Raw genomic sequence first — 23,662 nt, 5'->3', positions numbered from 1 at the left:
CCTACGGCGCGTCGTCTCCCTCCTCGTCCTCTTTTCGCGCGTACTCGACCACGATGTCATTATCCGCGTCGTGTCTCGTGACGGAGAGCCGCAAGTGTACCGTGGCGGTTTCCAGTTTCCCGTGCCACCTTCGCGGGTGCCTCCGTCTCCCTGTCGCCGTCCAGGAAAAATCCACGTGGCTAAGCTTCCCGCTACGTACGATCCATGCCCGAGCGTTCGAACCGGCGCCGCGCAACGTCCACGCGAGAGAGTACGTCGCCCCCTGTGCCCGTAGAGAGATTCTTCGGACGTTGCTCGTCCTTTGCCTCGCGGACCTTGACCTTTGTTCTCGAGGACGAAACGAGCTCGCCGGTTCAACCCTTCGGGTGCCGCGGCAGCCCGCTAAAGCTCGCTTCCCAACGGCGCTCGGGGGGGAACGCGCGACAACCTCGCGAGACCTCGCCGATCGTCCCGAAGAGGGATCGCGCGAAACCTCCTCCACCGATTTACACGCGGATGGACGGACGAACGATCGAGAAGACTCGACCGTTACCGCAATCGCTTCTTTTCATTTTCAGAAATTCCTCTCCCGCGACGAGAACCCTCGCCGAAGCGAACGAAAGAAACGAAACCCGTGGTAAAATTCGATCTCGGGCACGGGTCGCTACGAAACGATCGAGGAACGTTTCATCGACGCCGTTTCGGCCGAGCATCGACTCCGTCGACAAAAATACACCTCCGAGGGGAAAACCCGTGCTTTTCGAGTCTACCTACGCCCGTGACGTACGCGCATCACCCTGTACAGCCCGTGTCCCGTTGCTCCTGAATGGTATCGCGTACGCGCGTAGATCGCGGCCAACGTTCCACGCGGAGAATTATTAAACATCGTCGCTAATAGCGATCGATCGCCGGAGCTTTTCCTTCCGCAGTGCGGCGCGATCGTAACGCGAAAGGCCATTGTTCGAGCAGGAGCGTCCACGTTCGTACCGCGGGTGGAACATCGCGACGCTACGCGAGCTACCTGACGATTATCCGCGTACGTCGACCAGGGGACATTTTCTTCGTTCGCGCGAGATTTCGCTTCGATCCTATCGATCCACGTCCGATCGACGACCAAGTCGGTAACGCGATGTTCCCGGCCAGGATCGAAGAGAAGCTCGCGCGAAAGCACCGAGAAACCTTCGAAGGAGCATCCGGTTGCACCGACACGGAAGACAAAGTTCTTCGGGGATCGTTTCGATTCCGCAAGAAAAGTTTCGAGTCGGTGTCGGCTCGGGTCGTTTCTCGGGTCTCCTCTATCGTTCTTCTTTCCACGAAGGTCCGTCGGATCGATTCGCCCGTTGGACGGTACGCAGGAAATCTACAAGGGGTTTCCGAACGAACAACAAACGTTTGGGCACCGGCCAAAAGGAAAGCGGTGTATTCGTCGACGACGAAGGGACCAAGGGGGAACGAACCGGGTCGACGTCGATTGATAAGTCTGCGCAGAAATTTTCCTGCAGCGCCGACCGGACACCCTTTCGGGGTGTATCCGTGACGATTTCTCTTAGGGCGAGAGAACCGCGTCGGGGATAATCCACGGTCCTGTTCGACCCTCCGTTTTTCGTAGTATCGGCCATTGATAAATTTACAACGTCTCCCGGAGGGACGCGTCCCGCGTCTGGACCGCGCGGAGACCGAGGAACTCGAACGGGACGCGAGCTGTCGTTTCTCGTTTCTCGTTTCTCGTTTCTCGTTTCTCGTTTCTCGTTTCTCGTCGCAGCTCGCCTCGGATCGCGACGTTCGCTCGTTTCGTCGCTTCGTTTCGTCCGACGAGAAAGATTTTTCGTGGAAAAAAATTCTCGACACCGGCTCGCGGTAATTTCCTCCCACGCGATTATCACCGTACCTTGCGTTCCCCGAGAGAACACCCGATGAAACTTCGCGTACACCCCGTATGTTAAGAGGAACGCTTTGTTCGGTATAAAGAAAGTGGAGGAGGAAACTCGGTGCATCTAAATATAGAAGTGACCGTCGCGAGGAGCTGTATAACCTTTAAGCGACGCTCACACCGCGTCTCGCGCGCGATCCGAGAATTCGCGAAGCGAGCGGGACCCGAATCGTGTAATCCGGGTGCTCGGCATTCCGTCGACCGATCCTTTCTTCTCGGAAACGATGGCTCACGATTTTCACCGGTTCTGCGGCCAAGTTGCCTCGAGCTGGCTCGCTCCGAAAGAAGAAGAAGAAAAAAAGAGTCGATTCGACGCGACCGACTGCCGCGAACAATGCACGGTGTCGTGCGCAACGGATAGACATTCCGCAAAAGTTAACGCACCGCGAGCAGCTGCGACCGATACCCGATCTCGGTTTCGCGAGAGAACTCGACGAAATCTCGAGTTCGATGAATTCGCGCGACACCGATCGAGTGATCGTCGAGGGAGCGACCGGTTCGTCGCGACGACGATCGTTTGCGAGTTTTTCGACGAGTTTCGGAGCCGAGTCGAGGAAAGAAGGGCGTCGAGACGAAGCGAGAGACTCGTAGCCCACGGTGTTGCGGAGCGGGAATCGGGGATGACGCGGAGAAAGGTCGATTTGGAACGCGAGACGCGTTAAGTTTAGACCGGCGTTACCTATAAATTTGCGTTATCTTTCGCAACCGAGACGCTTTCCCGGCGCGTGGACGAATATATACGGCGATTCGCGATAGTCGAGCGACGCGTGTCGGTCGGTAAGGCAGACCGTGGATAAATCTCGATCTTCTTCCCTGCGAAATATTCGAGCGGTAAGTTACATAGATCGAATCGTCTTCGATGAACGGAGCGCTTCCCGTGTTTCCGTACTCGTGTATTTTCCAAAAGGTGTTCGTTCGTTTCCGTACTCGTGTATTTTCCAAAAGGTGTTCGTTCATTTCCGTACTCGTGTATTTTCCAAAAGGTGTTCGTTCGCTTCCGTACGATGGAAAAATTCCCTTCCGGCGTACAATCACGGTATCCGCTCCGAGTAGAGACGGAGCGTGAATCTTTCCTCGTCGGGAGCGTACGGTCTTTTTCTCACGGTGCCGAAAATTGCGAGGCGCGAAGCGTCTCGACGTCTGGCGTTCGAACGGTGGAAAGAGACGGAGACGATTATTTTATTCGTGCAGCCGTGCAGACGTTCGTTCACCTACGCGCGGCTCGTGCACACCGACGACGACGACGACGACGCCGACGACGACGACGACGACGCGGTCGTCCAGTGTGCAAAGTGTTTACGAGCGCGCGAGGAACGAAGCGGATATATACGATGGATGGCCGGTCGCTCGCGTTCCGATGCCTCTATCGTCTCTCGCGCTCGCGTACGCTCGCTCCTCGACGCTTTGCACTTTATGGTACGGCGATACGCAGAAAAGGATACCGACCGATTGGAGACCTTTTACGATCGACGCCACTCGCGTCGACGGTGCTCCTTTCAGCGGGCGCGATCGATAACGCGCGAGCACCGATCGTTACCTGGAAGAGGTAAAGTTCCGCGGTAAGCTTATCGTCCGGCGACTCGCTCGCTTATCGCTTTGTCCGCTCGGACGTTACGCGACGCGGAGAACCAAAGGAAAGGTTAAAAAAAGAAGGCGGGACGAATCGATCGTTGAATCGCGTTCGATCCGATCCTCCTCCCCCTGTACGAAAATAAAATTCGTTGGGGAGAAAGGGTCGAGAAGAAGGTCTCCCGAATCGAAATCCGAAATCTTGGCGGCGAGAGTCTCGCGAACGCGGTCGGGTATTAATCGCGCGGTGTTCGCGCTTTTCCTCTCCTTAAACGGAAACCGGGACACGGTTCGTTTCGCGGCGACGTGACTCAACCGACACCGTCGATCGATCCCCGGTCCGGGATACACGTTTTCTGTCGGCCGCGACGGAACTCCCGCGAACAAACGTTGAAAAAGAAGGGAAAGGAGAACGGGTAGGAAAAGCAGCACGCGGTGGGCCTCTTTCTTGCGCGGAGCGTCCCAAGGTGGGGACGTCGAGACGTCCCTGAACGGAGCAGAGACTACTGGCCCAAGGACGTCGCGGGGCCCAGATTCTCCTCTTCCCGTCTCGTTCTCTCCGGCGTGTTCAGCTTCGCTCCCTCTTCGTTCCACCGGCCCGGTATCCCTCTCTCCGTCCACGGAGAGTCTCTCGACGCTTCTTCGTCGTCGGTATAAAGTTCAACCTCTTCCCATATTTTGTCTTTGGCTTTTAGCGGTCTCTCGAGGAGATCGCCGCCGGCTCGCCTATTCGAGCGGCCCCCGGTAAGCCCCCGGTAAGCCCCCGGTAGGCCCCCGGCTCGTAGGGCCCGAAAATATTTTTCACCTCCTCTCTGTTCGTTAACCGCGGACCCGAGGACTACTCGTGCCTCCTTTTCCCACCAGCGTCGAATACGCGTGCACACGGTACGCGGCCCGAGCACAAGCACGCCCGAGTCTTCTCGAGTCGTGTGTCCTTCGAACCGTTGCTGCCCCACTCGGCAGTTAGCAACAGCACGGCTGCCACGGCCGGAAATACCGGGTGTTCGAGTTGTACCGGGACCGTTCTTGGCCGTCGAAATGGGACCGAGGGGCGTGGAATGATTAACGACGGATTCTACGCGCGAGCTGGCCTCGGCCAGACATTCGACGCTCGGACAAACGACACACGGACGTTCGCGACGCGACGAATCTCTCTCCACCTTGAGACCAACACCGATTTCGAGACGTGCTCCGTGCTACCGAGAGCTTTGCTCTCTCTTTCTCTCTCTCTCTCTATCTATCCATCGATCTATCTATCTTTCTCTCTCTCTCGAGCAAAGTCTCGGCCGCGCCGCATTGCAGACTGCGCGGCCGAGACTCCACGGAATCGCGGATCGTCTCCGAGCGAACTTTAACGCCGGATCGTGCATCACCGATGGATGGAATTTAAAACTTTCTCGGCGAGAAACCTTACCGTCCGAATCGCGATACGCCGGCGAACCGTCGTCGATCTCTCGCGGACATCCCGAAGAGATTCGACCACCGTCGTTTTCGAGCCCGTCGCCCGAATTAATTCCCAGTATGAACGAAACACGCGTCATCGCGGCTAAAATTAGACGATGCTTTTTTTTTTTCTTTTCTTTTTCCAATGTCCCGGCGCGCGACTTTCCGAAAATTGAACGTTGCCACGGGAGATACAGCCCCGGGTAATCCCGTCTCGTGGATCGAGTTCCTCTCTCCCTCTCGCACCGATAGAATCGAAGAAGACGTTTCTCTTTCTTTCGCGCCCGTTGGATAGTCCATTACCTATTACGACTTTCGTCTCGCGGTACGATGGCGACCGAGACAACCGTCCGGTTATACTTCACGTGTACCGAGTTTGATCCGATATCTTTTTTCGTTTTCTTTCGTTGATCATTTCCACGCGTCCAAGTCCATTCCTCGTTAACTTGCGCGAGTTCCGACGAAATTCGCGGTTTCTCGTTTAGTATGGCTCGTTCTCGAACGATCGATTCGCTCGATCGGATTTCTCCGTACGGAACAACGTGCGAGTGTACAATCGGATCGTAACGAAACGATAACAGACGCGAGGAACGGACAAAACGCGGCTGTGGCGACTCGAAATACGGGTAATCGCGTCCGCTGGGCGGAGAAATGAAATTCGTTCGAAAAGCCAGATTTGCGGGCGCAACGGAGACCACGGTCGGTCGCGCGAGTAGCACGCGCGCTGAAAAGCCGAAGCAACCGATACGCGCGCGTTCCCGGTGACATTGTTCGCGCGTTTACGGCGCGGGAGAGCCGGTAAAATATTAACGTCGATTTACACGGGAAAGAGCGACACCGATTTATCGTTCCCGTAACCGTTATCGGGTTTCGCTCGAATCGAAAACAGGAACGGGAACCGCTCGCGCCACTTTGCTTTCGCGTCGCTCGAAATTCCTACAACGTATCGCCCGCGAATTTCCTACAAATGTAATTTTACACGAAATTTATCTAATCTCCTGCCGCGGCGATACACGCCACGCGGTTATAGGTGTACGCCCACTCGGTGCCGCGGTAAAAAAAAAAAAAAAAAAAGAAAAATACCGCGGTGTCGAAAATTCGAGTCGGTTCGCGCGATTCTCTGCTCACGAATCGACCGGTTCGGTTGAAACGTTGAAAAACGTAATATGGGAATATACGGACGTTCGTCGATTGGAAATACTTTCATGGATAATGTACTCGAAAATATTGAGTTGTTTCGAAAGTCGTTTCGTTTTTCTTGGCGGAAATGAAACACGATTCTTTTGGACGTGTATAAACGTTTTATTGAATTATGTATTCTTCGTTTTGGGAAACGAAACGACTTCCCGAGTAACTGCATAGTTCCATCGCAGCAACGATACAAATCGTACGATCCGATTCCACCGGATGCCCGGATATGTTTAGGAATAGTTTCTTTTACGAAATGAAATAGCACCTGTATCGAGCGCGTAATTTATTCGCTTTTCTAAAGAGGTATCGGAACCTTGCGTTAAGAAACGCTACCCTCGAATTCGCTCAGAAACGCGTACAACGAAGAAGACCCTGAAGAACAAAGAAACACCAAAGTGTACCCGACCTTGGTCGTGCAAGCATTCGTGCGTTTAAACTACCGTATCCGATTAACGTCGGATAAGAACCGTTTCGACGTCTAGTTTCCGTGCTTTCCGCGAACGTCATCGGTTAGTCGATGCGTGTACCAACGCATCGCAAAGGGTTCAAATAATGATAGGTTTTATCCAACGACAAAACTTATGGAACTGCACTGTTCAATGTGGTACTATTTTTTATCGAACAGTACCGCTCAATGTAGTACTATTTTTTATCGAACAGTAGTGTTCAATGTAGTACTATTTTTTATCGAACAGTAGTGTTCAATGTAGTACTGTTTTTTATCGAACTATAAAATCTATCGAATAGTACTGTTCAATATAGTACCGTTTTTTGTAATATGTACTAAACAGTACTGTTCAATGTAGTACTATTTTTTATATAACTTACCGAACAGTACTGTTCAATGTAGTACTCTGTCTTATGAAACTTATCGAACAGTACTGTTCAATGTAGTACTGTTTTTTATATAACTTACCGAACAGTACTGTTCAATGTAGTACTCTGTCTTATGAAACTTATCGAACAGTACTGTTCAATGTAGTACTGTTTTTTATATAACTTACCGAACAGTACTGTTCAATGTAGTACTCTTTCTTATGAAACTTACCGAACAGTACTGTTCAATGTAGTACTGTTTTTTATATAACTTACCGAACAGTACTGTTCAATGTAGTACTATTTTTTATCGAACAGTAGTGTTCAATGTAGTACTATTTTTTATCGAACAGTACCGTTCAATGTAGTACTGTTTTTTATCCAACTACAAAACCTATCGAACAGTACTGTTCAATATAGTATCGTTTTTTATAAAATGTACTAAACAGTACTGTTCAATGTAGTACTCTTTCTTATGAAACTTATCGAACAGTAGTGTTCAATGTAGTACTATTTTTTATCGAACGACAAAACTTATCGAACAACCCAGTACCTGGAACGTGTTTGGCGATTCCTCGTAGCTTCGCAGAGTCGTCTCTCGATCGAGGTATGGTTGGCCCGTTAGTATTTTCGCGCGAGGCGTTTCCACGACGCGATATCGGGGGACGGAAAAACAATCGTTCCGCTTTTCCGCGCGTGAACGCGTTTCGAGGATCGAGACGAACCGGCTCGCAGCGCCACGAAATTGTCCAGCTCGCGCTGGAGACGTCTCCGCCAGGGAAACTCGATCTCGCGTGATTTCTCCAGACACCGGTTATATCGGTCGGCGCACGCCGATAGAGAATCTTCCGTTCGGTACGAAATGAATAAGAAATCCGAGCGATATCGGGCCACGGTATCGCACGATCTCGTGACGATAATATTATCGAGTGCGTTAATTTCGTACACGTGTCCATCGTCAATTTCAACGATCGCCGACCAACACCGAAACATCGAACGGTGTCGTTGTTCTCGAATAGCTCGGAGACGGAGAAACATTTATCGGGCGGCCCGGCAACGCGTTCGTTCCGCTCGAATAATTCTGAATCATCCTGGTTCTGTTCCAGGAAAAGAACTCTTTCCTCAATTACAACGTATCCTGCATTTTGACGCTGCCGCCTTATCAGCGCCAGGGCTACGGCCGTCTCCTCATCGATTTCAGTGAGTACAGACAGTGTTTCGTCTTTCTTCTTTTCTTAATTTTTTTTCTTCTTCTTCTCTTCCCTCTCTCTCGATCTCTATCTCCCTCCCCGCTCCTTTCTTTTCGCGCACGCACGTCCGCTCGACCTTGACGCGTTCAAGGGGGACAGGATGACGACATCCTCCCGACGAAATCGAAAGGATAACCGAATTAGGAGCCGGAGTTTATAGGAGGAACTGGCTCCGCGGTTTCCGTGGCGTGGTTTCGTCGACGTTGCGGTCGCCTGCGATCGAGAGAGCCAGCGCGTACTCCGACACGCGCCGCGAAGAATTCCTCGCCGACGTCGAGCCGTGAATCTCGTCGGGTACTCTCGTCGATGAACCGCAAACCGTCGTTGAACATTACGAAACGTAAATACTCTTCTCGATGGTTCAATGCCGTCAAAATGCGCCTCGAGGAGCATTCGAGTACAATTTTCTCGTCGTCGAAGCGTCACGGGGGATGAAGACCTCCCGATCGTTGCATCTTCGCGCGCTGAGCGTACACGCACCCTTGGAAGATGCGTACGATCGCGAGCGTGCGTTTCGTTTATAAAAAAAAAAAAAAAAAGCGTAACGGTTCACCGGTGATGAACCGCACGGTTCGAGTTTCTAAACGCGTCTGGTTCCGCGCGAGCGCTTTGGGTTTCCAGCGGCCGGTAATCGACCCTCTCCGGTTCGGTTCGTCGTAAAGGAGGTGCGAGGAGAACGTTCGAAAAATCTGGTTCGTCGTTCGAGGGTACGGGGCTCGTCTACGAGGATCGCGATAATCGAACCGCAGACACGGAGAATCGTGGTAAGACGAGAAAGCGCGAGAGAGAAGATTCGCGAGGAGGCTTCGAGGGTGTTGTTCGATTCACCGATCGTAGACAGGCAGGGGTTAAATATCAGGTCGGTTTCGTTTCGCCCCCTGTTTACGCGTCGGTTGTAAACGCGTTGCGAGAGAAAGAAAGGAAAAAAAAAGCGATCCACCGTGGGGGTGTACGGGGTGGTTAAGTAAAGGGTGAGAGTACGGGTGAGGTCGTCGCGCGATCCTCGTCCCCTTACGATCGTCTTGTTCCGCGCGACGCGAGCGATGTGGAAACGCTCGCACGAAAACGGTTCCCCACAGCCACGGTCGTCGTGTACCAGGGCTGCCTACTAGCCCGCGTGTACACCGCGAAGAGCGTAGAGCGTTGATAATTAAACGCGAGCTTTTTGCCGTGACGTCATTTTCATTGATGCCGACGAGCCACGACGGGAGTGAGTGTGGGTCGCGCGTAGGGGTAGCGCGGCGAACCAAGGTGGTAGGAAGGGGTGTACGGGGCTAGGTGGCTGGGGTTGTGGGTCGACGTACTATGCGAACGGAGTCGTCGAGAATCGTAGCCGTTGGTGGTAGGTGGCGGATACGGGAGGGTGGTAGGGTGGTAGGGTGATAGGGTGGTAGGGTGTCGTGGGCGGGTGTAGCCCTGCCGGGTTTTCCGCAGGGGCTGCCGCGGCGCGAGAGACGCTACTCGTCGAGTCTCGGTGTTGGTGTCGACGGTGACGGTGGTGCGGCGCCGGTCGGTGGTGGTGGTGGTGGTGGTGGTGGTGGTGGTGGTGGTGGTGGTGGGATGGATCGCGGTGGTAGTGGTGACGGGGATAGTGGAGTGTGTAGGTTGGAGTGGAATGGTTAGCGGAAAGTGCGACGCCCGGCGTCTCGCCGCATCGATCGACCCCCACGAACCCCGCGGAGTAGTCGCCAGCCGGCGCGCTCTCTCTACCTGCCGTTGGCTTACACACGCGTGCACACAGACGGACACGCGCCGGGATTCGTCTCGCGCACGGGGTGTGTCCGATGATGCACCTTGTTCCGCGGAGGAATTCCTGGCGAAACGCCGATACGTACCGGGAGGACGGAGTTGGTACGGGAGGAAGAACTCGTTGGTCCCTCGATTGGACGAAAACGTTGACCCCTTGGCTCGAGGATCCGCGGGTTTCGACCCCTTCTTCGAGTCCGCCGGCCACGTGCTCGCGGTACGCGTGTTTCCTCGCGAGAACACCAGACGAGTTCGATTCCGCACGCTCGGCGAACTTTTACCGAATTATCGTCCCCGTGGGTGGATGCTTTTGTACCTTGATCCTTGGACACCGAGTCCAATTACGCGTTAACGACGTTTCGCGGCCGTTGCAGCTTCGTCGGGGACCGCGGGGGGCCTGTGCTGCCCGCGAGAACCGACGAAGCCGCGATGCTCGATACAAAATGTCTCCAGACGTCTCGAATACCATCAACGTAGGTGTGTCCTTGCGGAGGAATACTTACCGAGAGAGCTGTCTCGAGATTCGACGAATCGGACAACCCTCGAGATTTCTATCGAGTAAATTTTCGAAATTTCTTTCTACTCGAGTTCCTCGCGAATAATTCCTTTCGTCGAAGCGCGCACGCATCGAAGAATCTTACGCCCGTGGTCGTCACGTGCGAAGAACGTGAGGATTTTTACCACGCGTGAACACGGCTATCGTCCGAGCCCGGATAAGTACAAAAGCTCGGCAAGAGTCGCAGTTTCTCGCAAAAATGTCCCGTTCTCCGCGATTCTCGCGAAATAACTTTACGCGCAGTCGATATCGGCTTTGCGCGATAGGGAGAGACGTTTACGTAGGGCGCGTGTCGTATTTCGAGTCGATCGGTTTATCGGTCCCGGAGATATCGGTTCGAGCATCTCGGAAAACGTCGTTTCGAGAAAAACGAGGCTAGTCGACAGAGTTCGAGCGAAAGTCCCGTAACGTAGCCAATTTTCACGAACGAACAAAGAACGCGTCGATTGTTTTTTACCACCGAACCGGGGAGACCCCGTAACTTCCCCGTACGGCGTCGACCGCGAAGGGTTAAGGAAGGTATCGCGTTAGACACACCCTATACGTCCTTTCCGGCCCTTGGTCGGAGCCAGTGGGCTAGCACAGGTCGGTCCTATAGCGGTTTCCACCTGGTTCGATTCGAACCGGCGTAGGGCTCGCAATCGCATGACCTCTGGTGACCTCGCCCCACGAGTGCCTCGCAGGGCGTAGGATTGGCAGGGCCACCGACGCCTTTTTCCTCCGCGTAGGGCAGCCACCTCGCGGAAGAGGAGGAGGAGGAGGAGGAGGAGGAGAAGGAGTCGGAGGAGGAGTAGAGGGACGAGAGAGTCCATGAACCTTCCCCGACCGGGCTGCTGTCACGCCGATCCATCCACCACCCTCCCCCGGTGCTGCTTCCTCTTCAACCCTCGTCGCCGTTGTTCTCTCGTCCTTCTAGTCAGCGCGCTTTCCTCTTCCTCGATTCTCGAACCACCGCCTCGGTACCGCGCCACGCCGCGCCGCGCCGATCCCGAAACTCTGCAAACTGAACGCGTAATGAATGCGCTCCGGCTATTCCCGAAGCTATCGCCACCGTTCGTGAACAGAGACGCGGAATCCTGGCCGCGGAGACGATCCCGCGTCGTGGAAAGAGCCGATGGAAAAGAATAATCGGGTGAGAGGAGGAAAGCTGGCGGCTGATAGAGGGTAGAGGAGACCGTGTCCTCTCCTGGTCCAGAACGCCGGAGAAGAAAAGAGGCGGAGGAAGAGGATGGTCGTTGAACCCCTCGGGGTCCGGGACGTCCTGGAATAAGCTCGACGCAGGACCGGTCCTCGCGTGCTGCCACGGTTACTCTACAAAAATCGCCCGCCTCGTTCGTTTTTCTCCAACTCCTTTCCCGACACCTGGGACTACTCCGAGGAGGCGATCTCCTCTTTCGTTTCGTTTTCGCCGCGCGGCACCGTGAACCACGAAACTCTCCTCTCCTCCACCTCCTCCTCGTCGCTATCTCGTCTCGATCTCGATTATTCGTGTAATGAGAATTCCGCGGTTATTTCGGGAGCCGTTGCACGTCGCCTTCCGCGATGCTTCCGCGAGGAGGATCCTACCGTACGAACCGCGGCCGGTCGTTGAACTTTACGAATTTCCGGACGTTCCGCGACGCGGATCCCTCCGAAAGACCGAAGCACCGTGTCGCGGGATCGAACGCGATCGTCTCGACTCTCCGTTCGTTCGTTCGTTCTCGAGTGTCTCGAAACGACGATACTCGAGGTGTATTCGAGAACCCTTCGCGGCTGACCGATGGAAGGTCTCTCCGGTTCATCCCGGACGATTAAACGCGGGAACGGTCGAGCGATACCTTTCGGTTTTATCGCTCGGTTGCACGATCCGTGGAAAAAGCCGTAACGGCTCCGAAACGGTTTGCCGAAATATCCTCGGATCGATCCGCTCGCTCGCTCGCGTGTCTTTTTAAGCGCGACCGGGTACCAATGCGGAATCAATACGGGACCGCGCGCGGCCGCGAATAGAACCTAGGATAACCCATAAACCGCTAGGAATCGGGTTAGCTCCCGCGACGTCGCCGATCATCGATTCCGTTTATTCAATTAGTCGATTAGTTCGCACCGCCGGGGGAAACCTTAAACGTTATCTGGTCGTGCGCGACGACGAATCCGCGGCTCCTGGCGAATGCTAATTCCGCGTCGAGACACCGTCCGTTCGTCTTCGGAACCTCTCCCGTCGGGAACGAATCTAAACGCGATTCGATCTCGAGAGGAAGGTGGTCCGTTCGGCCAGTACGGATGATCCTCGGTCGGCCATATTTCTTCGATGCAGGATACTTTGAACAATCGAGGCGGAACGGACGTTCAACCGGACATCGTCAGTGCCGTATCGCGATCAGTTCCCGTACCTTTGGTCGCGAAACGTCGTATCGAAGTTCGATCGCGAGATCGTCAATTTTTCTTTCTCTTTCGTCGATTCTTTCCTTTCTGTCACCCCGTACCGAGACTGACGTTTCCAGCGATCGTTCGTTGCGAAACGTTGGTCTCGAAATTATTTTACGATACGGCACTGCGCCGCGGCGCTTCATCCTTGGTCGGTCACTGACACCAGAAATGGCTTATAGCGGTGGCGTCGATTCTGCCACGGGTACGTGTTCCCGTGCGTGTGCACGTACGCGGGCGCACCGGCTCTGTACCTATGCGGCTTCGAACGGCCGGCCACCGGTGTGTCTCGCGTAATCGGAATTTCATGGTCCGTTTAATAGTCCGTGCAACCAAGGACCCTGTACAGTCCGTAATAAGACAGCTCGCGGGTGTACGTCTTCCCGTCGAACCGATAGGGATATGGATGTATACACGGGGTCGTACACCGCTCTCGAAACAAACCGCGAACGTTTCTTTCCGCGAACCAAACTCACGGACTCGTTTCCCATACGTATACACATTGTGCATCGTTTCAACGATCTTACAAAGACGTTAACCATCATCGTCGTTGTCACGGTGGAGAAAATGGTAGCCCAGGGTGCTCGATAGCGATCTCTCCTTTCATCGTTTCGCGAACCGATGATCGTTGCAACGACGTCGAGAAACCTAGAGACGAAATCGTTTCCCGTCCCGAGGTACGCGCGGATGACCAACGTCGCTGCACTTTTCCGCAGGTTACTTATTGACCAGGGTCGAGAAAAAGATTGGCTCGCCCGAGAAGCCTTTATCGGATCTGGGCTTGATCTCGTATCGCAGCTACTGGAAGGACGTTTTGCTGCAGTACCTCTGCAACTTCGGGGGCAAGGAACTCTCCGTTAAAGGTAACGTATCGTACGAGCCTGGAGGAACTCTCTCGAAGCGGGTTTTCGCGCCCGAATCGTTTCGGTACTCGTTTCTCTCTTTTTTCTCTTTTTTTTTATCGTTCCGTTCCCGGTTTCCGTCTTTTCAGACATCAGCAAGGAGATGGCCATCGACTCGTACGACATAGTCAGCACCCTGCAGGCCCTCGGTATGATGAAGTACTGGAAGGGCAAGCATATCATTCTGAAGAAACAGGTAAGTTTCTCTCCCCTTTGTGATTCTAATTTGTCTCGAGGATACACGATGGGGTACGGCTCCCCTCGGGTCACGGTGTAAGATAACGCTCGGTTTTTTTTCTCTCTTTTTTTTTTCTTTTCTTTTTTTTTTTTCTCTCCCCGCGCGAACGACCGGGTGTCATCGCGCGTCGCGTGATTTACGCGGGCCGCTACGCTCGAGGAAAGCTCGTCGACGGACACGCTCGTAACGAAATTACCAACGAACGTCTCGCCCTTGCGAAGTATCGCGCGTGGAAATTACATCGATACGCGAACAACTCGTTTGATCGAATCGTTGGAGCTTTTGTTTCCACGGTGGGTCGCGACTCTCGTTCAACCCCTTTGCACTCGAAGCTTTCCTCCTGCCAAAAACCTACCACCACGATGAAATACTTCGAAGCGTGTAATTGATTCGAAACGGAACATTTTCGTTTCAATGTTTCGTGTACGTATTTACATGTTACAAGAAACGAGTGATGGAATTTTAATTTCGATTCCGAACCACGATGGTTCTCCGCATTGGAGAAAGTACACCGAATTAAGTGGCGATCGTGGATCGCCTCTCGAGTGGAAAGGGTTGACGCGGACGCGTCGTGATTTCGTCGAGTTACTCTTCGATCTTCGCGTAAGCAGCACCTGGAGAATCGACGCGAATTATAACCCATTTGCATCTAAGCACGGAATAATCCGCGAGTCGCGACTGTACACTATCATCGAGCGCGGAATAGTCCGCAAACCTACGACTCCCATTTTACCAGTTGCAACAGACTACGTTTAACCACTTCTGAGAACATTTTGGTTCCATTAGTTCGATATACATCAGTGTATTCTAAATAAGTTTTACTCTTTTGTGAGAATCTTCCAAACTGCCACTATGAGTGTTGCGGCACGCAAAAAACACTATACGAAGGTGCAAAAAAGCCTATAAAAAAATATCTTGCCAAATAATATTGTGTATTAATCGTTTCAAACAATAAATTGTTAATAAACTCGATAAATAATTTTGATGCTCGTTACTGCACGTACGATCAACCGGTATGATACGGGTCAGTCGTCGGTTGAACGTCGCTGATGTTTGAACGTGGAAGCTTGAGCAGAGCGATGATGCAAACGGGTTAAAGAGAAACGGCGCGTGTACGGTGATTCGAAAGACGTCGACGAGCGTAGGTACGAAGGGGTCGGGTACCGTTTTTCGTTGGACGATCCCGTGGCGGTGTCCCGCGTTACGGCGGAAAAAGTGTGAGAGGGAAAGGTAAAAAGAGAAGAAACGGACCGGTGGAGAGAACCGTTGAAATAATTTCAGGACGTGATCGACGACTACAAGGAGAGGGTGAAGAGACGGGGCCCCGTCTACAAAGAGATCGATCCGGAGTGTCTGAAATGGAACCCCTTCCAGCCTCCCAAGACGCCCTCCGCCTCGAACTAAGGTTCGCTGCTAGCAGGAGCCCGGAGTGACGCCGACGTCGGCCTTCCCCTTCTCCGTTGACTGTCGACCGAGGGCGGTGGTCGATCTCTTTCTTCTTCGTCTTCGTCTTCGTCTTCGTCTTCGTCGTCGTCGTCGTCGTCGTCGTCGTCGTCGTCGTCGTCGTCGTCGACTTCTCCTTTTTCTCCCCTTGCTCGATCTCCTTTTCCTTTTTCCTCTCCCCCTCCTCGCGACGGTCTCGTTCGTCTCTCGCCTTACGCGAGACCGACCGAGGAAGCTCATAAGCCACGCCACGGCAGATTTCACGGTGGTAACGATCGGTAAAACCCGTGAAAAGTCTTACTGGAATTCCAGCGAGTCCAGCGGAGGACACCGAGGTCGACGGCGTCAGGATCGCCAGGAGCGGCCGGTCGCGCTCGAGAAGATAGCTTCCGCTTGGAATCGAGCTTCCTGACCAGAGCGAACCTACCGATCGAAACCGCGTGGTAACGACGCGAGAAGAACTGTTGCGCGTCCGAGCGCGACTAACGAAATTCCACGAAATATCGTACGGTGGAACCTCGATAGTTGCGCTCGATCGACAAGTGGAAGGGGCGTGTTACATCGCTTGGTAACAAATTATACGGATCGAACGAGAACTCGAGGATCACGGGTATCGAGAACTTTGAGGACTGGTTTTTTTTTTTTTTTTTTTGTAAATATCGCGACTCCGCGATATCCGTGTACCCTACTCGTTTGAACGACCTGTTCGTCCCTCGATGAAACGTATCGAGGGACAGTGTACGTTCCCGACAACGGTGTACGTTCTAACGAGAAATAATCGTATCGAGAACGTGGTGCGCCATGTGTACAGTCAAAGTACGTAAACAGCGACGGAATATTCTTTTCGTTTTTAACCATCGACGGTAGCGTTCCTCGAACCGCGTTCCGCGACAAGAAAGAAAAAAGGAAAAAAGAAAACGATTTCACGTCCCGCGGAACATCAGCGTGTCGAGTGACTCTGGTTTCCAGAAAGTTTGACCGACTTTCCAACCCGTTATCGTCGCTTCGAAAATGTGTATATACAACGTCGGAATATCGCGCGTGGCGAAGCGATTTCGGAACGACCGCGGAGAGAACTCGTTGAAATATGTCGCGCTATAGTCGCGTTGCACGAGACACGCGAACGAGCAAGAGATACGTTTATTGATCGCGCTAGCTAGCTAGCGAGGTACCACGGTTCGCTTTAAAACCGAGAAATTCAGCCTCGACGGTACGTGGAGGCCCGACGTCCTCGGTCGAGTCGTTCGGGCGACGTGAAAATAACTCGAAAGCTATCGTCGGGAGTCAAGGTTGAACAGGATCGATTTAAACGCTCGTGATACGCACCGATCGGCGACCATTCGAAAGCGTTTAAAAGCATCGACGGCTACGAAATCGTTCACGGACTTTTGCGAGTGTCCATCCGCCCGTCCGCCCGACCGCCCGCCCGCGCGGTTTTGCCAGCGATCGTCGATGTGTACGTTAAGCCGCCTCCCCGTGTGTGCAACGCCCGGCACGGAAACCACTCGACCGCTTAGCGCATTAATCGTCGAGCGTTTCGTCTATGTATCCATCGACGCGCGTGATGGACAACTTTTAACCGATTTTAACCAAAAGTAACGTGTGTCTGTTATTGAGTTTTATTGAGTTTATTTTTGTATTCGCAATGCCCATTGTCGGCGGGAAAAAGTTACGTAACCCCACGGTTAATGCGTTGAAAAAGTTACGCCCTTCGAATGGTAACGCGCAGCTAACATGTGCCTGGAGTGTACACTGTGGTACTGTGCTTTGGATACGCGGGAACGTGGCTTAACGCGTTCACTGTCCGCGCCTGTACGCGCGAATACCACCGGTACGTCCAGAGAAACGATAAGATTTTTTATGCCAATAAATGTTCTATCTCTTCTTTCTTAACACTGTGCGTTATAGTCCTTGTAATATAGCTACGTTTTTCGATTGCAAAGAAATCTTTCGAATCGATCGTGCGCGGTCGATATTCGTTGCGTATGCAGCCAACTCCCGAGTCAAACCGTCCTGACCCACGTCTGGGTCGGCGGACAGTGAACGTGTTATGAAAATCTTGTAAAAAGACAGGCGTTGAATTTTTAAACGAACGATGGATGTTGCACAGACTGATGGAAGAATTTCCGCCTTAACCCTTTGCGATTGTAATATAGCTCGTGTATGTATGATCCGGTTGGGTAGGAATTGTTTTTAGTACAGGACTTCCTAACCTTTTTTTATACATAAATAGGGTTAAATAAGAAATTCAAATAGGAATGAATATTTATTTTTATTGAACAATTTTATTATTACGCATCATCATTTGTGGCATATTTTTAACGATCGTACAAATAAATTTTACAATGAATCAGAAGTCGCTGTTGTGCAGGTTGAGAACCCCTATACTGTAATTTAAGATTACTGTATCAAATTCGTCAAATATTTCGTTCGGACGAACCATTGTGTCATTGTAAAAAGTAACGTCTTTATCATATTTTACCGTAATATTATATTTTGTACTTGTGTACAAGTATCGATCCGACTTTCGAGTGCGAACGTCGTTCTTGTAACCCGATTCCCGTCTTCCACCTTTAATCACCGTTTCGTCTTTTTGCTCCAATAATAACACATTTCCGCACGTGGACAAATATTAGAATGTTATTTACAAATTTCGGTATCGCAATAATTTCTCGGACGTAACAAGTCGCTTGTACATTTACGATGAACGGACGTTTTAATTTCCACGAATTTTCTGCGCTGAGAATAAACGACAGTCGAACGATCTGTGAATATCTCGGATTTCGATCGCAAGGGGTTAACAAGTATCTTCTTTTTTTTTTCTGTTAACACATTTCACGATACGAGTAATCGAGTTGAGAGCCACTGCACACTTATCGTTACGAGAGAACCACCTTTGCATCGCGCAGGAGTTTTTGGCGTGAAAGTTACATCGAAGAATTCGGTTCGAAGTTCGTTCATTTATCGATGATTCGAGACAGCGACTTACAATCTGTAAATTAAACGTTTCACAGCCGTTTGCGTTCTAAGATGCGCGTAACGATATTTATAAAAATACAATTTTTATCAGTACGCTCGTTGCGGACTATACGATCCAATGTGAATCCACTAATTGTACAAATATTTTTCTGCTAGAAATTTATCGCGACGCCATGGAAAAACAAGCGTTTCGACGATACAACGTTGCTCAATTCTCTCATATCCGCAGCACGCTGATTTCCCGCGAGTAATAGGGATACTATGTTTTCATGGAATCGACGCCGTGCGTCGAATTACGCGCTTTTGATTTTGTGCCTCGTTAGCGTTATATAAATTATTCTCATTGTTAGGTTAAGAATGTTTCTTTACCGCACTTTTGGTACGCAATCCGCTGCGCGGAGAACACGCGACTTTTGGAGATCTATGGTGAGTTTATACAGGACTCTGAAAGAGATTGAAAAAATTTGGAAGATTTTCCATACAGGTTTTACTAAAAGTTCGACTTCGTAAGTTCGCGAAGCACTCACGCGATTGATTGCATGTTGGAGTATGCAGGAACTGACGAAATTCGTAGCCCTCTAGTGGCGCTCGAGAGAGGCGTCGCTTACAGATCTCTTGGGAATTTCGTAGGCGATTTCGTTTTGCACCTTCGACCGGGTTTCTATTTTAAGCAAATCGATGCGCCACTTTTCGATTAATTGAACTCAGTCTTATATAAATTTAATGTTTCAATGATTCAAAGGAATTTCCCCAGGGTCTACGCTTCTTGCTTTTAAAGGCTGAACTGTGCTGACAGAAATGAACGAGACCTAACCAACCGGTTCACCGAACACCTTGGTCTCTGTTTTATTGCGAGTACAAATGCTAGACGATTAGGACATAAAATAAGATATCGTAAGATCATCGTAAGATCGTAACACTAGTTTATACACTTTCCTTAGACGATACGGTAGGAGTAAGAAATAAAACTCTTTTATTGACACTGCTTGTGGTAGAACCTTATAACCTGTACAGTGTATCTGTTTAAAACTTGTTAATATTGTTTTGTGTGCGCTCCATTGACTCGTAATGCCGCTTTAGTTTCTTTTATGTGCCGAGACGTGTCTCTCACGGATATCAGTTACGTTTACGAACCGAATACCGCTTTACATCAAAACAAAGTTTTATTTTTCTTTCGCAGTCCTAACCTTCTCATGAAATTGACAATTGGAAGTGCATTGCTTGTAAAACATTCAGAATGATTTTTAAGCTTTTAAAACACTACCAGAGATAAAGAAAGAAAATTCAAATTGTTTTGTAATCGGCTAGTGTCTTCGTGTTTACGATTTTTGAACAACCGACAAGATCGCAAATCTAAGGTGAGTACATAGAAGCGTCCGTAATGACCACCATATATCGATACGATATAAAATTGTTCAAAACATTCGAGTTACGTATGTTTGTTAAAAAAATATTAGATATTCATTGTGTTACAAAACGTGTATAAATTTCGATTTGTTTATTGAATAACATTACATGTGCAACTGAATACATATATGTTTGTAACTACAAAAAGGAGAATACTCTTGTTTGGGCGCTTCGTAAGTACGAAAAGTCCCTAGTGACCTCTATTCTTCTGTTTGACATTGTGAGAAAGTAAGAAAATATGAGACTACAGAGAGGGTTATCGACGGTGTATCTTCATTCGTTTTTTAAGGTTATGGCGGTAACCTTAAACTTTTCCCAGACACGTGTTAATGGTGCGTTGCAATTGAGTTTCATTAATCGCGGTTATAGTGACAGAAAAGAACATTCAATTTTGTTACGATAAAAGTAACGATATGCGGCAACGACGATCGATCGAACGTAATTTTTCTCGTGAGCGCGCTGCAGGTTTCGTGACTGGAAGCTTACTGACCGAAATAAAAGAATGTAAGCAGCCACAAATAGGCACTTTTCGACGCTCTGAGGCTTCTATTGGAACCGAGCAAAGAGGTGAATAATTGCGTTACTCGAGCTCCTCTGTCTCGGTTCGTGCCGCCACGCGACCCCACGTAACGTCATTATCCCATTAGTTCGCGACATTACGAGGCTACACGGTTCCTCTCCTTCGCTCGTGGAGAGAGAAACGATACTCTACTAACAACGTATCGGTCCGGCAACCTAACAACAGGGCGCTTGTTTAATTTCATTTGTCGATTAAACGAGTATCGCACGCCGAAAATTAAATAGCGCCATTTGTCGAGCAGCCATTAACCGTGTTACGTGTGACAGTATCGGTTGTATCGATCGAGTTCTTCGGAACGACTAAACGATTCGATTTATTCTCGCAGCGCTCGCAGTCTCTACGCTAGCTTTAAGCTTTCGTAACAGCATCCTCGTAAACACGATCCTTTATATATTTTGTGCAAATTCGACGTACATAATAATTATTATTCTTATCTTACTATGGAAAGATGTTTAAATTAACGCAAATGTCATTTTACTTTTATTTCGTAACGAATTCATTGGGTTCTCAATGCATTGACATCCGAACGGACAGATGTTTGTCACGTGATCTCAAACTGAGAGCAAAATTTCGAACGTTCGCGATTTATCGTACATGCCTTCTCAAAGATGCGTTTTCTTCGATCACGACGAAATATGGCAGCAGGGCACAGTCATATGAATTGCGCTCCAACAGGTGCCGGGTATCGAGTTCACCAGAGCACCTGATGAAGTACAATTAACATGCAGCCTCCACAGTTCTTCTCACCACCGTGTTCGTTTGGGTTTTTTTAAATCTCCTTTCTCTCTCCTCGTCACATGGTAGAGGCTGAATTCGTGGCGGTAAAAAATGATGATCCGGTTTTGCCGCAGCGCGCGCTACTTCAGGTACCTGACTGACTTGAGATGGCACAGCCTGAAGTACCCGAGTAACGCGTGTTGCGAACGACACGTAATCACGTTGCTCCGAGAACGATCCTGCCAGGAAAATGAACGACTGCAGCGCCACGCCACGCCACGGCGATGACAGTATCTTATGCTGCGGGCTAAAGATCGGATACGTCCAAAAAAATTTGTCAACGGTTGCACTTTGCAGAAAGCATCAGTTTCTCAGCTAACTTAGAAACTAGGTATTTCATATTATTTTTTCTACGTAATAGTAAAATATATAATAATGATTTAAATGTCATGCAAATAAAATCAGAAAGAAAAGAAGCTTCGCATGTAATCAACAATGTCAATCTTTAACCGGTAACCGATAATATATTCTCCGAACATGGCCAATTCGCATACACGGAAAGCAATAATATATCGTAAGAGACTGACAATAAGTGGAAAATCTAGAAGATCTTACAAACTGGCGTACAAATTTATCAAAGGAAAAGGAGAGGAAAGCAGATGCTACATTTTGACAAAGTAAGTTGGATTTCAGTATGTTTCTCCGCACAATGTGACCCGAAATATATTCTAAGGCTGTGTATATTCTAATATTTCACTCGAAACGGACAGCACCGGTCGAATATCACCTTCAAACACGATTTAAATATCCCCGAAGAGGTATATTTGCATGAACGGTCACGGAATATTTTGGAGGCGAGTATTAAAGGTACCAGAGTTAAGAAATCTATATACACAAAGGAGGCAACAATTTTCCTAGTATACCAAAGATTGCCGATACTGTTATTAGTTAATATCTGCAACGTAAAACAAAGTCATATTCGTTGAATCTAGCGACGACGTAACCTAACAAAGGACCGGAAACGAACATCTGAATATTATCTGTAATATGGATGAATAATTTCCGGTAACGATCGTACTTTTGTAATTTAACGGATATTACATTGACACGGTTAATAATTCTGAACTGAAATCAAATTTCAATTAAATTTCCCTTTGCCTCGTTCGAGGCATCCTTCGCGAGACCGATCGATATGTCGTTAGAGAGATCGAAATCCGCGGGTAATGCTCGTGACTGTATCGTTGTTAACCATGTAAAGGTTAGAACTCGGTCGATATTCAGTTTCCAATAAGAACTATCGTTCCTACGAAGCTTGTTGCACACTGACACTGTTGAGAAACATCTGTCGACACGTACGTAACGCTATTCTAGTAAATTTATTCTATAAATAGATTATTGTAGGAGGCATTCCGTCTTTCAAAGACCATCGGTCGAAAATGTAATAAAATTGTGGAATTCTACTTATTTGTCGTTACGCGTTTATATTCGAGTCTGTTGCACTTTACGTCCCTGGCGAATTATACGTTTGGGTTACGATACATTCTACAAAGGCCGGAAATTCGAACTTGTCACGCAATTGTTATCGTTCGGTAACGGAATCGTTCAATACACAAACTCGAAACCTGTCATGGCAAACGTACATCTCGATGGTCGATATTTCAAACGCTCGAAGTATAGTATGTCGCACAAAACCGTACCGTAAGGAAAGAGTTCACGCGAATGTATAAAGTGCACGAAAAAAGAAAGACAGTCGAACAAACGAGGGTACCTTTCCTTTCTTTCTGTTTACTGGAATCGACTACTGTGTCCAGCAACTGAAACAAGGGTATCAACTTTCATGCTGCTCGAGTGTGTGTCGCGTCGAAGAGTTCACTGTAGATCGCTTACACTAACTGTACTCAATGCGCGAGACGTTTCGATCGCTGCAACCAAGTCCGTATCGTTCGACGAATGCAATTGTTGATGCCTCCTTGTGAGATCGAAATACGACGAGAGACAGAGAGAGAGAGAGAGAGGAGGAAACGTTGAGTCCCAAAAAAGTAATTTCGTAGAACGAACGAAAGAAAGAAACGTGTGGGCGAGATCGTACGGACGAACGAGTGGTGGAATCCGCGGTGAAGTTTCTTCGCAGCGGCCGGCGCATCGTGACATTGAAACTTCTGCCACTCTCGTTGGCGGAGGTAAAGGAAAGTCTCTCCCCTCTTGCCCCGTCCTCGCGTTGCCTCTTTCGCCGTTCTTCGTCGACGAGCGACGATAATAGGCCGGGAAACGTCGACGAACGTGGAGCGAGGGGCGAGACCTCGATGAATCAAAGCGAAGGAGCCAGACAGAGGGTGGGAGGGAAGAAAGAAGAGAAGCGCGACAGCGTCGGAACGAGATAAGGGGAAAGGATCGAATGGATCGTAGGGCACGTGGTGGGGATAAAAGTCAGAGGGGCGGAGTGGGATGGAAGAGGGCAAGGTTGCGAACAGACGGCAGCGACCAGAGAGGTAACTGCGGTTGAGCGTGCACAC

At 50.0% G+C, this 23,662-nt stretch overlaps 1 protein-coding gene and 1 long non-coding RNA gene across 5 annotated transcripts in view; both read left to right on the top strand.

Annotated features, from left to right (window-relative positions):
• The window catches only part of Chm (lysine acetyltransferase chameau), a 34,836-nt gene extending 14,077 nt beyond the window's left edge, over nucleotides 1-20,759 (top strand). For 2 of the 4 annotated variants that reach the window (XM_076317850.1, XM_076317849.1), the window contains exons 10-13: nucleotides 8,035-8,128; nucleotides 13,600-13,746; nucleotides 13,875-13,981; nucleotides 15,305-20,757. In XM_076317850.1, coding sequence (XP_076173965.1) covers nucleotides 8,035-8,128; nucleotides 13,600-13,746; nucleotides 13,875-13,981; nucleotides 15,305-15,427 — 471 coding nt within the window. In that variant the 3' untranslated portion in view covers nucleotides 15,428-20,757. Of the gene's footprint in view, nucleotides 1-8,034; nucleotides 8,129-13,599; nucleotides 13,747-13,874; nucleotides 13,982-15,304 lie in introns of those variants that run through there. The other 2 variants (XM_076317853.1, XM_076317852.1) reach the window with 2 other exon arrangements.
• A 503-nt stretch (nucleotides 20,760-21,262) lies between these two features.
• On the top strand, nucleotides 21,263-22,214 carry LOC143149951 (uncharacterized). Its single transcript, XR_012992908.1, has 3 exons — nucleotides 21,263-21,540; nucleotides 21,615-21,826; nucleotides 21,920-22,214. It is a non-coding gene; the product is annotated as an uncharacterized LOC143149951 (long non-coding RNA).
• Nucleotides 22,215-23,662: the final 1,448 nt, after the last annotated feature.

This window comes from Ptiloglossa arizonensis, chromosome 8, assembly GCF_051014685.1.
Source record: "Ptiloglossa arizonensis isolate GNS036 chromosome 8, iyPtiAriz1_principal, whole genome shotgun sequence".
In the NCBI taxonomy this organism is placed as follows: domain Eukaryota; kingdom Metazoa; phylum Arthropoda; class Insecta; order Hymenoptera; family Colletidae; genus Ptiloglossa; species Ptiloglossa arizonensis.
The sequence above is the reverse complement of the archived record's forward strand: the minus strand, read 5'-3'. Positions and strand labels throughout refer to the sequence as shown.